Here is a 17486-nt window from a genome sequence, read left to right as displayed (position 1 = left end):
TACAACTGCATCTGACCAGCCTGTGTAAAAAAAAAGTAGCCAGCAAACAGTGTAGGCAGTGTTGCATCTTCACCAAAACAAAGGTAACTATAGTCACCTCTCTTGATCCCTCTGATCTACCTTTGCTTGACCAGGGACTGCTGGAATCTGTTTTTTCCTATCTTTTGTAGAGGAAGAACCCTTCTTATCCAATTCATTTCCTTCTGACCCTTCTTCGATTGGAAGCATGCGCTTTGACCCCTCAAGAGCCACACCAAGGACAATGTTATCTTCAAAGGTAGGCCTCGCTACTGGGGATGTTGTAGTAGGCACCCTTTCACCTTCATTTTTAGCATGGATTGGACCAGTACCATCCACCTGTTCACCAAAAGCCTCTGATGATGGCGGCTTCTCACCACCAGCTTTGGAGGTAGATCCTACTGAGTCCAAGCTTTCAAGCATTGGTGGAGAACTCGATGTTGGTGCTGTTGCAGGGTTAGCCTTGTTACTTTTTGAATGAGGGTCTCCTGTGTTTGCCTTCTTCAGCTGCTGCTTGTCAGAATTGCTCAAGATTGTGCCATCAGATGATGAAGTGACCTTGGACTCTGATGCAGCTGTGGATTTGGAGTTGTGCTCTTCACTAGTCCGTGCTGTTGTACGAGGTTTAGCTTTGTCATCTCCATTGATTCTTGGCGAAGACTCAATAAGAAGAAATGGACGGTTGGTGGCAGTAGCAGAACGAGTAAAGATGGTCTCGGAATAGGGAATGTTCTCCACATCTGCATCACCATATATTTTCTGCACTGTGCGAATTGGAGTGGCAAGCCTGGCTCGGTGATGACCGATGACTCTGAGAAGATCTAGCAAAATGGCTTCCTTTTTTTTCAATTTTCCCAAAATCCATCAATTTTATTAGTATCCCATTCAAATTGTGCTTGATAAATCTTGATAAAGCAATCTAATATTGTAGATGAAGCAACACTATATTGTCCAAAGGCTAAAAGCACATTAAAATGTTGATAACTACAAGAACAGGATGTGCTACTATATCATACTCCAACAGTTCATTAAAAGGGAAATAAACCAAATAAGAAAGACATCAGCCATAAGACAGTATGGAAAGTGAGGCGGAAGACAAATTCCACAGCCCACTGTTCTGCATTTCCTGTCTACGTTATAGATCATGGTCACTTGTCTAAGCTGGCGATAGTTTACAAATGCTGGAAATATTGGCGAGTTAATTGATCAAACCTGACATTTATTAATAGTTGGACTTATAAAAACCCAGATGGTTATGGTAGCATATGGTAACAAAAAGAAACAAAGCTTCCAAGGTTCTTCACCAATTTAATTAATTAAATTATAAAGAGAGATTCAATCCACGAGAGAGATTGTTTTATATATTGGTGAACTGGCTATGCATAAACACAAGTAGTATTATATGCTACATGAGAGGACTAAAGGCTATTCTGTATTACTATATAATAGGACTAATGCATGTGATGCCTGTGATTTTTAAGATGAGTGGCTGCTATTGTGTAAATTGAAATTGCTCCATAGATTGATTGATTGCTTTAAAAGTAGATAAGGATACTTGAACAGGCTCTTTAATTCCTAAAACATTTGAAAAGGTAAAGCACTGCATTAGAAAGAAAGAAAGGTAGATAGGTTTTTCAATTCTGACTCTAATCATGAAATTAAAGTGAGATTAGAGAGAGAGAGAGAGAAAGAGATGCTATCCTGTTTTCTTGATTTTATGAAGTATGTGCAGATTAGAGTGAGTAGTGGGGAGGTGGAGAGCTGGCAGCTTCACCAACAGACAACTCACTCGAGGATTTCACCTTACTTATAATGGAAACTCCAAGATGTATGTCGTCCATTGGATGTTAAATAGTTTCACATTATCTAGTTATCAGCTTTCAGTATACACTTGCTGCTTGGTTTTTTGGGGCTGCATTTACCTTTTCTTAATAATTCATAAGGTTTTCCACATCACCTTCTCTCTCATTTTGTGACTTTTAGGTTCTTTTTTCTATATCTAATACTATACTTTGCTCCCAAGCTAGTATTTATCCTACTCATTCTACTTGAGCCTTTTCTGAACATCTTATTCTATCTTCAGCCTACGGTTTATAAAGATTTATTCTTACAAAATTATCTGGCCTATAGGAGGCTGAATACTTCTGCTTCCAGTCAAGTTCTCATGCTAACTGCCTCTCACCTGAAGCTATTCTTTTTTCTACCCTTTCACCATCTGACTAGCTGGGGAAGGCAACTAGGTGATGAGGTGTGTCATATTATAAATTCATCTTGCAAGAGATGACCAATGAGGCCATCGCAAAGGTCTAATCCAGAGCCAAAATTTTCTGCAGCTTAACACACATATACAGGATATGTGGCTCAATAATCCAAAACCTCATCATCATCATCATCTACTTCATACTGCTATTGAATAATCAGTCAATCTGTCTTTCCCTTTCCAGATCAGTGTACCTTCTCCTTGACCTCATAATGCAGACTTCCAAAATCCAAAGGTAGATATTAACTTATTTCTTTGGTGTCTACATACAACTGAGTGGAGCCTTCATGCTTCAGCCATTCTACAATTTGGAGCTCAGCTCCAAGTTCTGAGCCAGCACATGCAAGCACACGGTGGAATTTTACTTCAAAAATTGTCAACAGGTTAATCACTCCTGATGGATCTAAAATCTAAGTATGAGACATTTTGTTAACTTCATTGAGGCTTTTCTCCTGAGGAGTCTAATATTTCCTAAAATGATCCCTAAGCGAACCACCTTTCATACCTTGGCATTTCATTGGCTCCAACATCCAGGAGGATTAGTACACTGCCATGTGTCAACCAACAGTTCTCATATTGCTTATGGAGTCTCTCGTGTTTTCCTTCATCCAGAAGAACATAAAAAAGTTCCTACATTTTAAAAATGGCATAGAATCTACTCTTGTGATCAATCTTTTAACAAACAGAATAAGCATTTCTAATGTGCCTCCATACTTAAGTATCATACTTTATTACCTCGTCCACCTGTTTCATAATCTGTTGGGCAGCTAAAAAACATAGTAAAAGATCCATGTAGATAAACCATCATATGAAATAACACCCCCCACCCCCCCAAAAAAAAAAGAAGAAAAGAAACCTCTGCAGCATTCCTAGAACTGCCTGGGGAAAAGTCCCTTTTGTCAAACATGAGCCAACCTCTATGATGAAATGCTTATTATTCATGCAGGGAAAGTTGAAATAGTTATGCTTGCATGATAAGGAAAAGGGAAAAAAATGTCAGACTGATTGTTTAAATAGATTAGTTGGGACAGATTATTATCTTCTTACCTTGACACAGAGATACTCTTCAAAATGTGACGTCTTCACAAAGCATGATATGAATATCTGAAACACAATTGAAAGAATATAAAAGAAATCAACACTAAAGAATTACCATATAAGATAATTAAACCAACACCTACAGATGTAGTACATAAAGGAACCTGGAGTTTTAGGGCTACTTATTACTTACTGGAACCTAGCACATGAAATGCATATGTATCCATGGACGGTCATGATTGACTGTGATTCTATATATATATAATAAAAAAAAGTATTCAGCACATTAGGAAAGTGGGGAGGTTTGGAATATGGAGTTTAGTTTCAGGTTTCAAGAAAACATTGTAACAAGATGAGATGGTTAGATTGTTCTGTTTTCTAATCATATTGGGGCCTCAAGTAGATTTACATATAAAATATGATCAGGTCATCCATCGTAATGAAAGCAGTGACATGGACACATTCTAATATTTTATAACATATTAAATATTTAATTATACATTTTGAGCAATAGAACTTCCTCAGGAACATGATCAGGAATAAGCTTAACTTGAAGCTCAAATTTATACAAAACATTCTCAAACTAACCTCTGATATGCTACTCAAACATAGTTCCACGTATCTTTATAGCAACTTGTAAAAGTATATGCGCAAATGCATGTGGAAGAGAAATATAATCAAAAGTTATATGATCATTAATTCAATTATAAATATTCATCTAAGTTCTAACTATATTAGTCTACAGCTTGAGACATTCATAACAGAATGGTAGTTTTAAAAATAAAAAAAAATTGATACAGAACTATTACATTGCATAAGGTTAATCTACTCAATAACATTACATTAGTAATAAATTGCATAAGATTGGTAAAAGTGTATGTGCAAATGAACGTGTAGAAGGAGAAATGTATATAATTGATCATCAACCTAAATTATAAACATTCATCAAATTATATTAGTCTATTGCTTGAGACATTCATATCAGAATTATAGTTCTGAAAATGAAAAATGATAGATGTATAATTATAATATTACATAAGACTGAACTTCTCCCTTATATCTATTACATATAATTATTAGTTATGTTAGAATTGTAGTTTGGAGATAGATCAAATGGTTCTGGTCTACCTTTGTCCATATGGAACCAATAACCTTTCAAAAGGTACAGCTTTTTTTAGACATATCAGCTTTCAATGGTCTTGGACTCTATGTAAAGGTCGCTTTGAGGATGTACAATCAACATTTCATGGCTCTAAATGAAATTACAATGCTTTCTAGGACAAAAAATGTCTAAAAGCTTATAGCTGTAATTTGGAGATGATTTCTTCCAATTTTTGGAAAAATATAATTTTTCACACAAATATAGCATTTAATGATTTTAGACTTGTATAACAGGACTGCTCACAATTATATCTCCCAGCACTCAGCAAAATTCCAATGTTTTCTGGTTCAAAAAGTGATTGGAAGCTATAGCTGTAATTTAGTGAGGATTTTCTTTTGATTTTTATAATTTTAGTAATACTAGGAGATCTTTAAGAAGTTAGATGGCTAAGGTATCTTTATTTGGATTCAAAGGCCATGATCACTTCTGGACAGATTTTAACCATATAATATATAGATATATATAGACACACTATGATGATGATGATGATTGCAATTAGGCAGGAGATCATGAAGGAACTTTTGTTGTTATTGAACATAATTGTAAAATAAGAATAATTTAACCATACTTGGCAGGTTTATTTCATATAGAGTTAGATTTGTTTTGTTCGTATATTTTAACTAGATTTAGATGTAAAAAGTACTTTCATTTAATCTAAAATGTCAATGTTGCATGTAATGTTCATAGTTAGCATTGGAATGACGTGATTTACTTTCTCGCTCAAGGACTTTCGAATGAATCATTGGAATATCCTACATCATATTATGCATTGAAGTTTATATGCAATTCGAAAGGAGCTTCATATGAAATATAAGCAATGTAGACAATAAAGAAGAAATATTTGTTAGAGCTTAAGTTTGCTGTCTATAATAGCACAATGAGAATCTAAATTATCATAAAGAAATCTTATGATGTATTCTTGTTTGCACCATCGAATGCAGTCAAGATTGTCATCAAAGAATTGGAAGTAGCATTTCTTCTATACAGGTGTTTGTTATCTAAACCTTTCTGTACTCTTCCAGTCTTCTTAATTATATATGGCCTTGATTATAAATATGACCATTATAAGAGCTGAGTGGATATATATATGGATTTGACCTTCGCAAGACACCTTCAGCCTCTTTTAATAACTGTAGAGTCAGATAGCTCTTTTTCTTTCCATCTATTTCCAAATATTGCTCTTGTATTTGTCCATAATTTTGTGGTCAATGATTGTTCACGACCCGTTAGACAAGAAAATTCTAACCTCTTGAAGGCATGACATTTAAACCTATATTTTATTACAGATAAATCAGAACTACCCATATTTACATATTACTCTTGTCCTTATACTAGCCCCAGCCTCCCATCCCCCAACATTTGACACCCCGTTGCTCCCTCTTCCATTCAAAATCCATCCATAACCTTCTTTCTCCCTAACACCACCACCCCAACACGGATAATTTCTATGATTCCATCTTATGTCGGAAGCCCCCATTCCCTTCTGTTCCGTTCATTCCCACTCCAATCCCATAACCTCTCTCCCTCCCTCCCTCATGCACACACAGGTGCACACTCAAGGTGGCATCCCTGCAAGTTGAAAATTAAAGCTTAAAACCCTTTAACCCTTCAAATTAATAGATTATGTCTTTCAGATAAAAACCCTTCAATATAATAGATTACCAATAAGCATCACATGTTTAGTACTTAATTTAAAAACTATATAAGTAATCTTATGCACAGCCTATCGAACTCTAATTCCTACTTAAAGCTTTCACTTTGAATAACTAGAAGACTCTTAGGTTGTCTCTCCACTTGTATCTTTTACCAAACGCTTGTTCATAAAATGTTCTAAATTCTTTATTACATGCATCCTAAAGCAGTAATATTTTCTTCTGCAGAATGTCAGACTTAAACAGCCTCCTATACATGAAATCGGCATGTCTCAAATTCTCATATAGGGCCAGATTGCAAGACGGTCATGTGGGGCCTGCACAGGGACGTATTAGGTGGACATCCAGCTGTGGTAGTAACCATCTACACAGCCATGTAGCTAAGATCTCTTTTTCCTTTGATTCAATATATATTTACAGTTAATCATTAGAAGCAAGATCAACCAAATCACATCATGTGATTGCTGTGTGATAGCCAGCTCAAAATGTCAGTACTTGACCAACAAAGTTATGACTCACCAAAAATTTGACAGCCATTAATGTTTAGGTATGGACATTTCTATGCTCTTCTCAATTCTTAGCCTATGGTGGATGTGGAGAAGGAACAATTTTTTTAACTTCAGGGCAACAACATATCTCTTTGGTTTGCCTAGAAAATTACCCGGTCACCCTACTTCAAACTTAGGAAAGGGGGAAGGCGGGCTCAGCAGATTTTTTCAAGTTAATTGATGAGTATAAATGTTCCTTCGGAGAAAACTTTAGCCACAGACTAGGGCAACATGTCACAGGCCAATGCTAGACTGACTTGGGAAACAAAAGTTGCATCCGCCTCAAACATCGAAATTACATAAAGCATAATTTCTGATGATACAGAAGCATGTTAGCTTACATATTATCATGACATTTTTATGTTCACAGCAAATTTAAAGTTAAGGACCAAGTTTTTTTTTTGGGTGGGGGTGGGGGTGGGGCTGGGGGCATACTTTACAAACTGTATCAACTCATTCGCCCAGTGGAGACCGGTACAATCCGGTACAGAAAGAAAGAATAGGCAGGAACTACCATGCAAAGAAATTTCTGTAAAGTTTTCGAAAAAATGGCCTGTGTTTCAATGGGAAAGGCAATTTTTATCTTTTTGCCCCAATGTGGCATTATCTGATAGCAAAAGTAGAAGAATGGTTGCTTAGCTTACTTAATATTTAGACAGTAGCATACTTTACAAATTATGTTTGCCTTTTTCCTTCACAGAATATTTAACGACAGCAAGAAATAACAACTGTAAAAAGAGAATGTTTAAAATGTTTGGACATGAACGTCACAATAGGAGAGAATGGTTATGTTTTTAGCATTGATACATGATAAATTGAGACTCCATAAAAGATGCGGGGGATGTCAATAAATCTTGAACGACAAGATGTGATAAGACTTCCTTGCAATATGGAGATGCAGAGTTGCAGACAGAGACCATGCATTCTGAGAGGTCAGAACACCTAAATAAAATTAATATTTTCATGCACATGAAGCTTGGCAAACACAATATATTACCTTTTCATCTATTGATTCTATACACTATCCATACAAAGTTTGCTTATTTTTTTATACACAAATACAGCACATGCAAACTGGCACATACAAACCTACTTTGGTAAAGCAAAGCTTCAAAGCACAATTAGAGTTTACTTATACAACATGGTGAAGGGATAAGAATTTGAGAGCTTTAAGAGCATGTTTACCAAAAGAGCTTGATTTTCAGGATTGATATTTTCCAGAAACACTCTTCTATGCAATCTTTGCTGTTCTATTTGAGGATTTTTTGCCAAGACTTTCCGCATATCTGCCACTATATTCTGCTCCCAAAAGAATGTAAGGTTTCAACTTTAAGAGAAAGAGGAAGTTATGAAATGAAGCCAAAAATATAAATGAAGAAAGAAGTTTGCTCAGATACATGATCAGCAGAACTGTCCTCACATTAATTTTATTGACATCCAAGTGGCTGATAGCAAGATGGGTCTTAATACGCCAATGAGCCTTCTGGCTGAGATTTCTCACAACATTTACTGTGAATTTGTGGTTAGGAATATGGACTGCTTCACGATCATCACCTCTTATAATTGTTGGAGACCACCAACCTACATGCTGAATGGGTAATAGAGTTTCACTAAGCTAGCTGCATAAGATTGGATACAATAATACATAAAGGAAATAAATGGCAGTTAGCGCCAATAATTATAGATATGCACTTCATCTATCCACAACAGAAAATAAAAGACAGATCATGAACTGAAATATATATATATATGTATACATATATATATATGTATACATATATATATATGGATAGATATATATATATGCATACATATATATATATATGTATACATATATATGTATGTATAGATATATATATATGTATGTATATATATATATGTATGAATACATATATATATATATATATGTATGTATATATATATATATATGTATACATATATATATATATACATATTAGACATATAAAGAAAAAGAGTGAATTCATAACTGATGCTAGAAGCAAAAATAGTATCTTTTCATGCTTTCAAAAAGGACTCAAAAGCTAAAGCATTACCAACTGCCGTCATAATTAACAATTTTTAACCCATCTATTTGGATTGAAACAGCATACTAATTGGGAACTGCGATCTTAAAACTAACCTCAACAGTACCAGAAACCTCATAGCCCTCGATCTTAGTCTGAATCCATTCATTCACAACAAAAGGACGTGTTGCATGGACCATTACACTTGAGAGAAAGTTTGTGAATATCTACAAGAAATACAATTTATCAACGTAGTCAGGAAAAAGGTGAAGACCAACACTTCAAAGGGCAGAAGACACTACAGTAATATGGAACTTTTCCTAAATGATGAAATCAATTTACTTGTTATTTAATAGTTTTCAGTTAGAAACTCAAATTCCAGCAGTACCTCACGGCCAGCAAGAGTCAGCAGGACTGTTCCCAAGCCTCCAGCAGTGATCCATTTCTGGGTAGAAAAACCCAGCAGCTCCATGAATAAAGAAAGTGCAGCAGCCCAAACTGCGGTGTACACAGCTTTACCAGCAAATTGGAAACCCATCTGCAACAAATGAGATAATTAAAAAAACACACAAATAGAAGAAAATAGTGCCATCAATATATGACATGATTGTGCATCTAGAAAATGGGGACAATTTGGGGAAAAGGATATGGACCCTTCTTAAGATCAGCTATTAGTAGCACATAGACCTATGCCATAAGATATTTGATAAATTTGAAATACATTATGCCTTAACATCATCCATACTTACGACATTTGGCCCTCTCATGGACTGAACTATGAAACTAGCACTCTTTTTATGTAGCAAGATTTAAATACTAGAAGACTATTCAAGGAGAAAAAAAAATCTTGTTATGATAACTGCATCCAAAATCAACCTCTAAAAAAATTTAAGAACATTTGAGACAGAAAAGCAATTGAATATTAAATAGATTGCTTGACTTTTCCCTTCTCTCCTCAATTCACCTCCCCCCCCCAAAGGCAACCACACAAACATAAAAAGAAAACAACTATTATGAGTTCAAGAAAAGAACAGAAGAAATTTGCATAGCAAAAACGTACATTTCTTGCATCATCAGAACCACTGGTCTCCATCAAGAATTTCTGTGTTTGCTGAATTAAGCTGCAAAGGAAACAACAATGATGAGTGCTAAACATAGAACACTAGTTCATTTGCTATATCAGCAACATATTGCTATAAATCAAACAAAAGAAAATGAAGATATTGACAAGGAGACATATAAGAGCAAATGTTGATTCAAATGGTTTTCCCAAAAAAACAATATACATGTCCCATACATGTTTCTTGATGCTTGCATAAAACAAGCTAGACATGTCCCTCTTAGCCTCCTGAGATGCATGCTCATTGCTAACATGGAGCATGCCAAACCCATGAACATAAATCACCTTTAAAACCTTTAAACACTATATGCGCCTCCTCTTGACATCCCGAAAATGCACTCATTTGATAGTAAACACAGGACCATACATATTGGCATCAAGCTCTCAAAAGCAACTAAGCTATGATTTGCATGAGAATATTACCGTTGAACTCCAGAGCAATCACCTCATATTGAGGGAACTTTTTATTTTCCTTCATGTTGTTGCAATTCTTGTTTTTTCATATTCTGCCTATTCATGCTCATCATTTTGGTATGAAATCTAGACAGGCACTTGGCCACATTTATCTTTCAACTGACTGTTTTTATCGCAAAGAAACTAAGTTAAGGTAGACATAGCAACTTCATGATGGTCAAGCAAGACACTGACTACAGGGGGGTCAAAGGAGAATGGAGCAATTTTCACCTAGAAGAATAGGCACCAAAATTCAGCATTGAGATGTTTACTTGGAAAAGGTGACCGACCAAAGATGATGAAGGTTGCCAGAGACATGCTCTGAGGTCTTTGGTGATGTGATCAACATACAACTGCGAGCGATTTGACTCAAAACTGGAGTATGAAAAAACATACTCAGGAAATGGTAAAAAAAATCTTATTATTCAACATCTGATGATAGATAGAAAATCTTAAGAATAAGGACAGAACGTCATCAGGTTAAGGAATTTTAATCAAACTGACAAAAAATATCAGTTGGTTCTTTCCTGTGATTATCTGGTTGACAATTAACATGCAATTTTCTTCTATTCGTCATTTCTATCTGTCCTTTTCTGCCGTTTCATGTCCCTCATGCTAGATTCTTCCAAGTTCTTGTACCTTCTATCTCATTTCTTTCCTCATCCTCAGTAGATAGACTCAACAATCAAGGTATGCCATACCAGTCAGTATCAGCGTATTCCAGATATATTGTACAGTAGCGCTACCGAACCGATATGCAATACGGAGGGCTGTAATAAATGTCAGTATGCTGAACAAACACTAGTGAATCAAGATGTTACAACCATGAGGTCCGGTACCGAGATGGCAAATCTTGCTCTATACACTCAGATTATATAGAAAAAGGGATAATTTGACAGCACAATAAAAGGATACATGACTATTCGAATTTAAACAGACCACGTAATTAAAACAGTTATGAATATTTTCCGATTCTATAAATCACCTTCTATTTAAAATGCTTCTGTTTGACAAGCAAGCAAATACCTTAATCAAGCCCAACTTAAGTCTATAAAAGAAGCTTTACATGGCAAGCTCACAAGCATGTGACATTTACTTTTGTACTTGTCACCTCTAGATATGAAACAAAAACAATGCAGTAACAGCAATATAACAAAAAGGATATTTCAAGTCTGGTGCACAAAAAGTTTCATGAATGAAACTTGAGGAACAAGTATCAGTTTGCAGTAACGATGCAAAGATTCCACAGGGTATCTGCATTTTAGTGGAAAATTGTAGTTTGGGACAAAAGCATGAAAGATTTAAAGTCTACCATCCAATAGGACAGTAAGTATCAGAAGTGGCATACATGGCAAAAGGATAACAGCAGACGATACTCGAGAGACTATTGAATATCTGCAACATCAGTGACTTTTTAATGGTGTGTCCAACATAGTAACTTCGTAAGTTAAAAGATATGGCTTGGACTGTTGCAATAAAGCAATAAGCCACTATGTGGAAATTATTCTGATGGATGCCATCGCAGCAGCCCTGTACTTGATGTATACATGATATACAGCTTGAATGTATAGGATACAGCTACATACTACCCAAATTCAACAAGAATCATTTTAAATGAAAGAAGTTTAATATAATAACAACTTACTTTGATAGACAATATGCAAAAGCCAGCACAGTAGATAATGATCTTACAAAGCTCAAAAGGCGTTGCTTTACTGCCTGGCTTGCTTCTGATGGCAGAACAACTGGATCAAGTACCCTGTTGAAACATCCAGCTGTCATTAGTGAAGAGATTCATAATAAATCATACCATGCTACCTATAAATATATTATATACAAAGACAAAGTTTAAAGTCATAATACCTGCATATGAGTGTTGCTCCAGCCCAAAGAAGAAGTGGTTGAAGATAGGAGGTAGAAACATGATACATCTTACTCTTTTTCCAGTTATTGTCATTCTATAGGAGAGCATTGCAAAGAAAATTCATCATATTCTTAGCTAATAAAAGTGAAAGAAGGCTATGAAATTCATGAATGTATAGACTTATGCATAAAACTCATACATGAAACAAGTGTCTGATGGAATGCATGACTGGTCCAAGACCCCAGAGAGCAAAAACAATTATTCCAACTGCTGGCACTAATTGGATAGCAAGAGGGCTTGCAAGCAGTGCATTATATGACCTATATGATAAATTCAGATCAAATTATCAACAAAAACATTCATATACGGATAAAGCAATCAAATAAATGCAATCATAACAAACTGTAGAATGACTGTAGACAATAGATATACCTTAATATCAGCTCAATGTGTTTTCTTATGTGCAAGTACAAGCATATGAACAAGTCACAGCTGTGATGCATGCAAGTCACGATCTAGACATCTAGCAGTACTGGAAGTGGGAAACTTTTCTAGATCTGAGAGAATATATAAGCTATCCTTCAATATGCACTTAAGGATCTCCCTATTATTTGAATGGAGTAATCTTGTAGGAGGAGATTGGAGTTGATTTTGATATTAGCAAAGTAAGTTGATAAAAAAAAGGACTCCATTTCTTGATTCAGTTCTCAAATTCATAACCCTTATGATATTTGAGAAGGCATATTCACTCACAATTAGACTCCAAATAATACATGTAATGAATAAAAAAGGAACTAAGCAAGTTAATTATTGTGGATATGGATGCTCCTCTTTAAGAGGTAACATCATCACCTCTTTAATCAGCAAATGATTACTGTAAACTATCCTCTTAAAAGCAAAACATAAATGCATGTACTCAAACTCAACCCCATTCAGCCTCATCTTTATCACACCCCCATTGCTCCCAAAAAATAACTGGGCAGATAAATATAGAATTTTACACCACAATAATTTCATCAACAATCTAATCCTACCAGCATGGGAGGCAGAATCAACAGTTATTCTGCCAAGTTTCAACATATAGAAGTCACACAGACTGGCCAGTTGGTGGATGTGTGATGAATGCAAGTCATGTACGAAGGGTAACAGTAAGGTGTGTAAGCCAGCTAAGTAGAAGTTAAAATAGTGCATCTACTGTATGTCCATGCAATCTTGCAGGTAGGAAACTAGAGTGTTGGTTATTTCCCCCTTATCTCCTTGTCTTCATTTTATTTTTTTAATATAATATTGCTTATTGTGTTTCTTCACAAGATCAAACCAACGTATTAGGCTTCTTTCTGTTGCATTAAGCACCACACCTCCTTTCACTGCAGGATAAATGTCCATTAACATAAATAAGATGACAAATAGATAGGTTAGCAGATAATAAGTACAAAGATCTTACATATAGATAAATATGATACAAAGCACAAATTATTATTAAATATAAGTAACATGCCCAATCATCTATATCGTGTGGGTATGTAATCAAAGGAGGAAAAAAGGTACCTCGTCAAAGCCAAGGTGGTACTTTTCAGAAGAGGGATACCATTTGCAGAGCTTGGTATAGCAAAAGATCGGCACATGAAAACATTGTATCTAAAAGGGATAGAGAGCATCGGCTTGTATATCCTGTTTGAAACATGGAGACTCCAAACATCTTGTTGCTGAAAAAATAATATTTATATTTCCTTTAAGCTGCATGTGTATAAGGAAAGAATAAAATAGCAATTTACTACAGTGATTTAATTGATGGAGCAGGAAGACAGGTAACAATTTATAAAACATTTTCTCTTTACAAGTTATGGTTACTTAGATGAAGTACCCAATGTGTGTTACCAGAAACCAAGAATTTAAATAATTCTGAACCAAAAGAAGGGGAAAAGAAAAAGAAAAAGCTGACAACTTCAAGGTTTCAGAGGTAAAACAAGAACATGGAGAAGCCATAACAAAAGGGAATAATTAAGTAGCAACTTGGAACACATAGAAGAGAATCCTTTCCTTGCAGAATTTCATTTTTTAAAGAAAAGAAGTACAATGTTAGAAGGTATGAAATTTTTTGAAAGATAAAAAACTATTTGCATAAAAAAAAGATGAAAAAAGAAGCTGTTATATACTTCTGCATTCAAATTGTGACATACTCAACTTCAGAGCAAAAGCTTAATCAATCAATCAGAATGTAATATAATCATTTTTAACTTTTACCATTAAAAAAAAAATAGAAGACCCATATTCAACTACAAGAAGCATCCTCAAATAAAGCATTGAGAACTGTACCCCCCCCCCCCCCCCCCAAAAAAAAAAGGTATTGCAGACAACAAAAGGATCAAATCATGCTTATAACGAGAAGATATGAGATAATGAGAAAATATAAAAGGAAATAGAACCATACTGAAGCACATGAAGAAAAGGAAACACTCGGTAAATGGCGCCAACCCTTCATTTCTGAACACTGAAAAATCATAACCAAAGTCAAACAACTACTGAAATACAAAATGCTGCATTAAGCTAGTATACTGATGCAACTATAATATACCTTAAATTGGTTTGCCTGTCCAAATCTTTTGATGACACCAAATTCATGGAACAACTGCAGAGAAGCTCCAGCGGCCATGGTCTAGAGAATATAGAAATGGAATAGCCAATATGTTGGCAACAAGAAGTTGTCCTCTTGCCAAAATTTTCAAATAATAATGGTAAGTTTCTATTAGTGCGAATTAAGAGTCCAAAGTGTATGCACAATGGGCACCACAAGAGCCTGGAATCTGTTAATAAAAGGTATATAACTCGTGTGTTAGTGGCATCAATCAAACATCATTCTACCCCAGCACCACAATTATTCCCTGCATACCCAGACTGAATACAAGAAGGGATTAAATTTTATTTCCTCGAGTAACCCATGTAAAATTCTAATGAAACTAGCAGATTCTGGAAAAGTTATGTATTCTCAAAGAACTTTTTGAAACGTTACTATTTTTTGCATAGCTTTTGTTCTAATCGAAACCATTTTAAATATAAAGCTTATACAATAGCTTCTAAAGGCTCAGTCTTTGACAAAAAGAAAAACAAAAACACAAAAAAGTGACAAAGTAACTTCTTTTACTCAAGTTCTGTCCGATTATTAGAAAAGAAAAATCCATTGTTTTCGTCCCAATTATTACCTATGCTGTTTTGTTTTTTTTTTTTTCCTCCTCAACACTCAGGTATAATAGCATAAACGACCCAAAGTTTGTGGTGGGCGACAAAGCATAGCTTTTTACCATCAATCTATCCTTCAATTTCTCAAAAATCAAAACCCAGAAGAAGAAACCCTAGACGAAAATCCGTCAAACACTATTCAATTAAACCCGTTACATCCAACCAAAAATATACACATCAGATAATTACCAATTTAAAACACTCCACATCACGGAGATCATCCCAGAAAAATCGAAAGGAAAAATTGAATGGAAATTAAAATTACCAGTTCTGGAAGCCAGGCACACATTAATCCCCACGATGATTTGTAAATAGTCGCAAAATTTAGCGAGAAGATTACTGAGTAATTTGTAAAATTCGTGGAACAGGGGAAGGTGGAGTTGGGGTGCGAGAGGAAGCGAGCGAGGCGAATCGGAGGGGGGAACCGCAGCCAAAAGGGGCCAAAAGGGGCGGCGATGTCGATAACGTTCGCCGCGTAGGTGACGGCAATTCCCCACGTCTCCTATTTTTTTTTTTTTTTTCGTTTTTCTTAGGGTACGTGGTAGCTTCGGGTTTGAGAAAGGGCCGTTTCCAAGTATAAACAAACTAGAATGGGGCACGTTACAATCAATATGTTATTTTTTATTTTAAAATAAAGTTTATATAAATAAATAATATATAAATACTAAAAAATAGTTAGAATTTTTTATCTTTTGTTTTTATTTTCTAATAAAACTATATATTAATTAAATATATTTTATGTAAATAAATAATATATGATTACTAAAAAAAATTTTGTTTTTTTTTATTTTATTTATATGAATAAACCAAAAAAATTGTCAGAAGGAGGATTTGAATATTTGAATTAGATGCTAAAATATAAAATATGAGAGGGCATGAAACGAACAAGATGGGAAAAAGCATGATAAAGAAATATGGATGATGAAACACCTATCATGAATGGATACATTATGGAAGTTTGCATTGTAGATAGATTTATCAATAGATAAATATGAAGTTTGTAAAATCAGCTAAATGTAAGGCTGCATTTGGCATCATCATTTTTTTAGAAAAATAAGACAGAAAATACGTTTATTTTTTTTTATTTTTGACAACAAAAACTTGTTTAGTAGTCAATATATTCCTTTTTTTTTACAACAAAACATAGGAAAACATGTTTAGTAAGCCAAAAATAGAAAATCCTTTTATAATGTTTTTTTTGTTTAAAAAGATCTTGAAAATAAAATTTCGAAGATAGAGAGAAATAAAGAATATCACTATTGTATAAATGAATAGTTTGAAAGTAAGCATTACACAATCTCCAAGATTTTTTTTTGGAAAAAAATAGATTATTTTTTTTTGGAAAAAAATAGATTATTTTTTTTCACCACATACACTATTTTATTTTAATATGACGCCACTAATAAAATGAAATATTTTTTGAAAAGAAAGTCATTTTCACTAGGCATGTAGCTGCCAACATTTATATAGCAGAAGGAGATAATGTGGTAGGAGGATGCAACGAATTGGAGGATGAGATGAACATAGGTGAGGTAAAAGAGATGGAAAGGAGGGAAGAGGAACAACCTTCTTGATGAAGCGGGTAGGAGTGGAGGTGATAAGATAGTAGTGGCCAAGGGCTCGAGAGAAGTAAATCATGGAAGTTAAGATTCGATTTGATTTTATGGCTCAAAAGGTAACTTTTAAAAGTAATAAAAGTAAAAAAAATCAGTTCCATATTTTTCATAAATTATAAATGTTACTTTTCAAAGTAAAACAATGGAAATAAGGGAAGCAAGGAAGGCCTAAATATAAATAGAAATATTTAAGCAATGGGTAGTATTTTCAAGATTTCATATGCAAAGTTGTAATTCACATAATTATCCCTATATGCAATTCTTTTTACATATTTACCCATGTTAGACAAGGATGAGATTGTTAAAATATCATAAAATTATATTAGATCTATAAAATTACATTTTTAACCTTACAAAAATGGGTCTAAAAAATTAAACAAGATCACTAATGATAAGCTAAATTGAACTTCTAAGCATCAACTAAAACACAAACAATTTAACCACCAAGAAAATTTGCATTTATAATTGAAAGTAATAAATCATTCTAGTTATAT

At 34.4% G+C, this 17486-nt stretch overlaps 1 protein-coding gene across 3 annotated transcripts in view; it reads right to left on the bottom strand.

Annotated features, from left to right (window-relative positions):
• Nucleotides 1-15954, bottom strand: part of LOC103705310 (mechanosensitive ion channel protein 2, chloroplastic) — a 16268-nt gene extending 314 nt beyond the window's left edge. The window contains exons 1-14 of one of the 3 annotated variants that reach the window (XM_008788973.6): nucleotides 15642-15954; nucleotides 14715-14943; nucleotides 14571-14630; nucleotides 13688-13845; nucleotides 12339-12459; nucleotides 12139-12233; nucleotides 11921-12034; nucleotides 9763-9823; nucleotides 9091-9240; nucleotides 8819-8929; nucleotides 8099-8266; nucleotides 7864-7977; nucleotides 3326-3382; nucleotides 1-855 (exon numbers count right to left, since the gene is read on the bottom strand). The exon at nucleotides 1-855 is cut by the window's left edge and continues 314 nt beyond it. In XM_008788973.6, the coding sequence (XP_008787195.4) occupies nucleotides 94-855; nucleotides 3326-3382; nucleotides 7864-7977; nucleotides 8099-8266; nucleotides 8819-8929; nucleotides 9091-9240; nucleotides 9763-9823; nucleotides 11921-12034; nucleotides 12139-12233; nucleotides 12339-12459; nucleotides 13688-13845; nucleotides 14571-14630; nucleotides 14715-14792 (2049 nt within the window). In that variant the 5' untranslated portion in view covers nucleotides 14793-14943; nucleotides 15642-15954 and the 3' untranslated portion in view covers nucleotides 1-93. Of the gene's footprint in view, nucleotides 856-3325; nucleotides 3383-7863; nucleotides 7978-8098; nucleotides 8267-8818; nucleotides 8930-9090; nucleotides 9241-9762; nucleotides 9824-11920; nucleotides 12035-12138; nucleotides 12234-12338; nucleotides 12460-13687; nucleotides 13877-14570; nucleotides 14631-14714; nucleotides 14944-15641 lie in introns of those variants that run through there. The other 2 variants (XM_026803963.4, XM_088701093.2) reach the window with 2 other exon arrangements.
• Between the last annotated feature and the right edge of the window lie 1532 nt (nucleotides 15955-17486).

This window comes from Phoenix dactylifera, chromosome 7 (genome assembly GCF_051530095.1).
Source record: "Phoenix dactylifera cultivar Ajwa chromosome 7, Ajwa_hap1_PhDact_Kaust_v1.1, whole genome shotgun sequence".
NCBI lineage: Eukaryota > Viridiplantae > Streptophyta > Magnoliopsida > Arecales > Arecaceae > Phoenix > Phoenix dactylifera.
The sequence above is the reverse complement of the archived record's forward strand: the minus strand, read 5'-3'. Positions and strand labels throughout refer to the sequence as shown.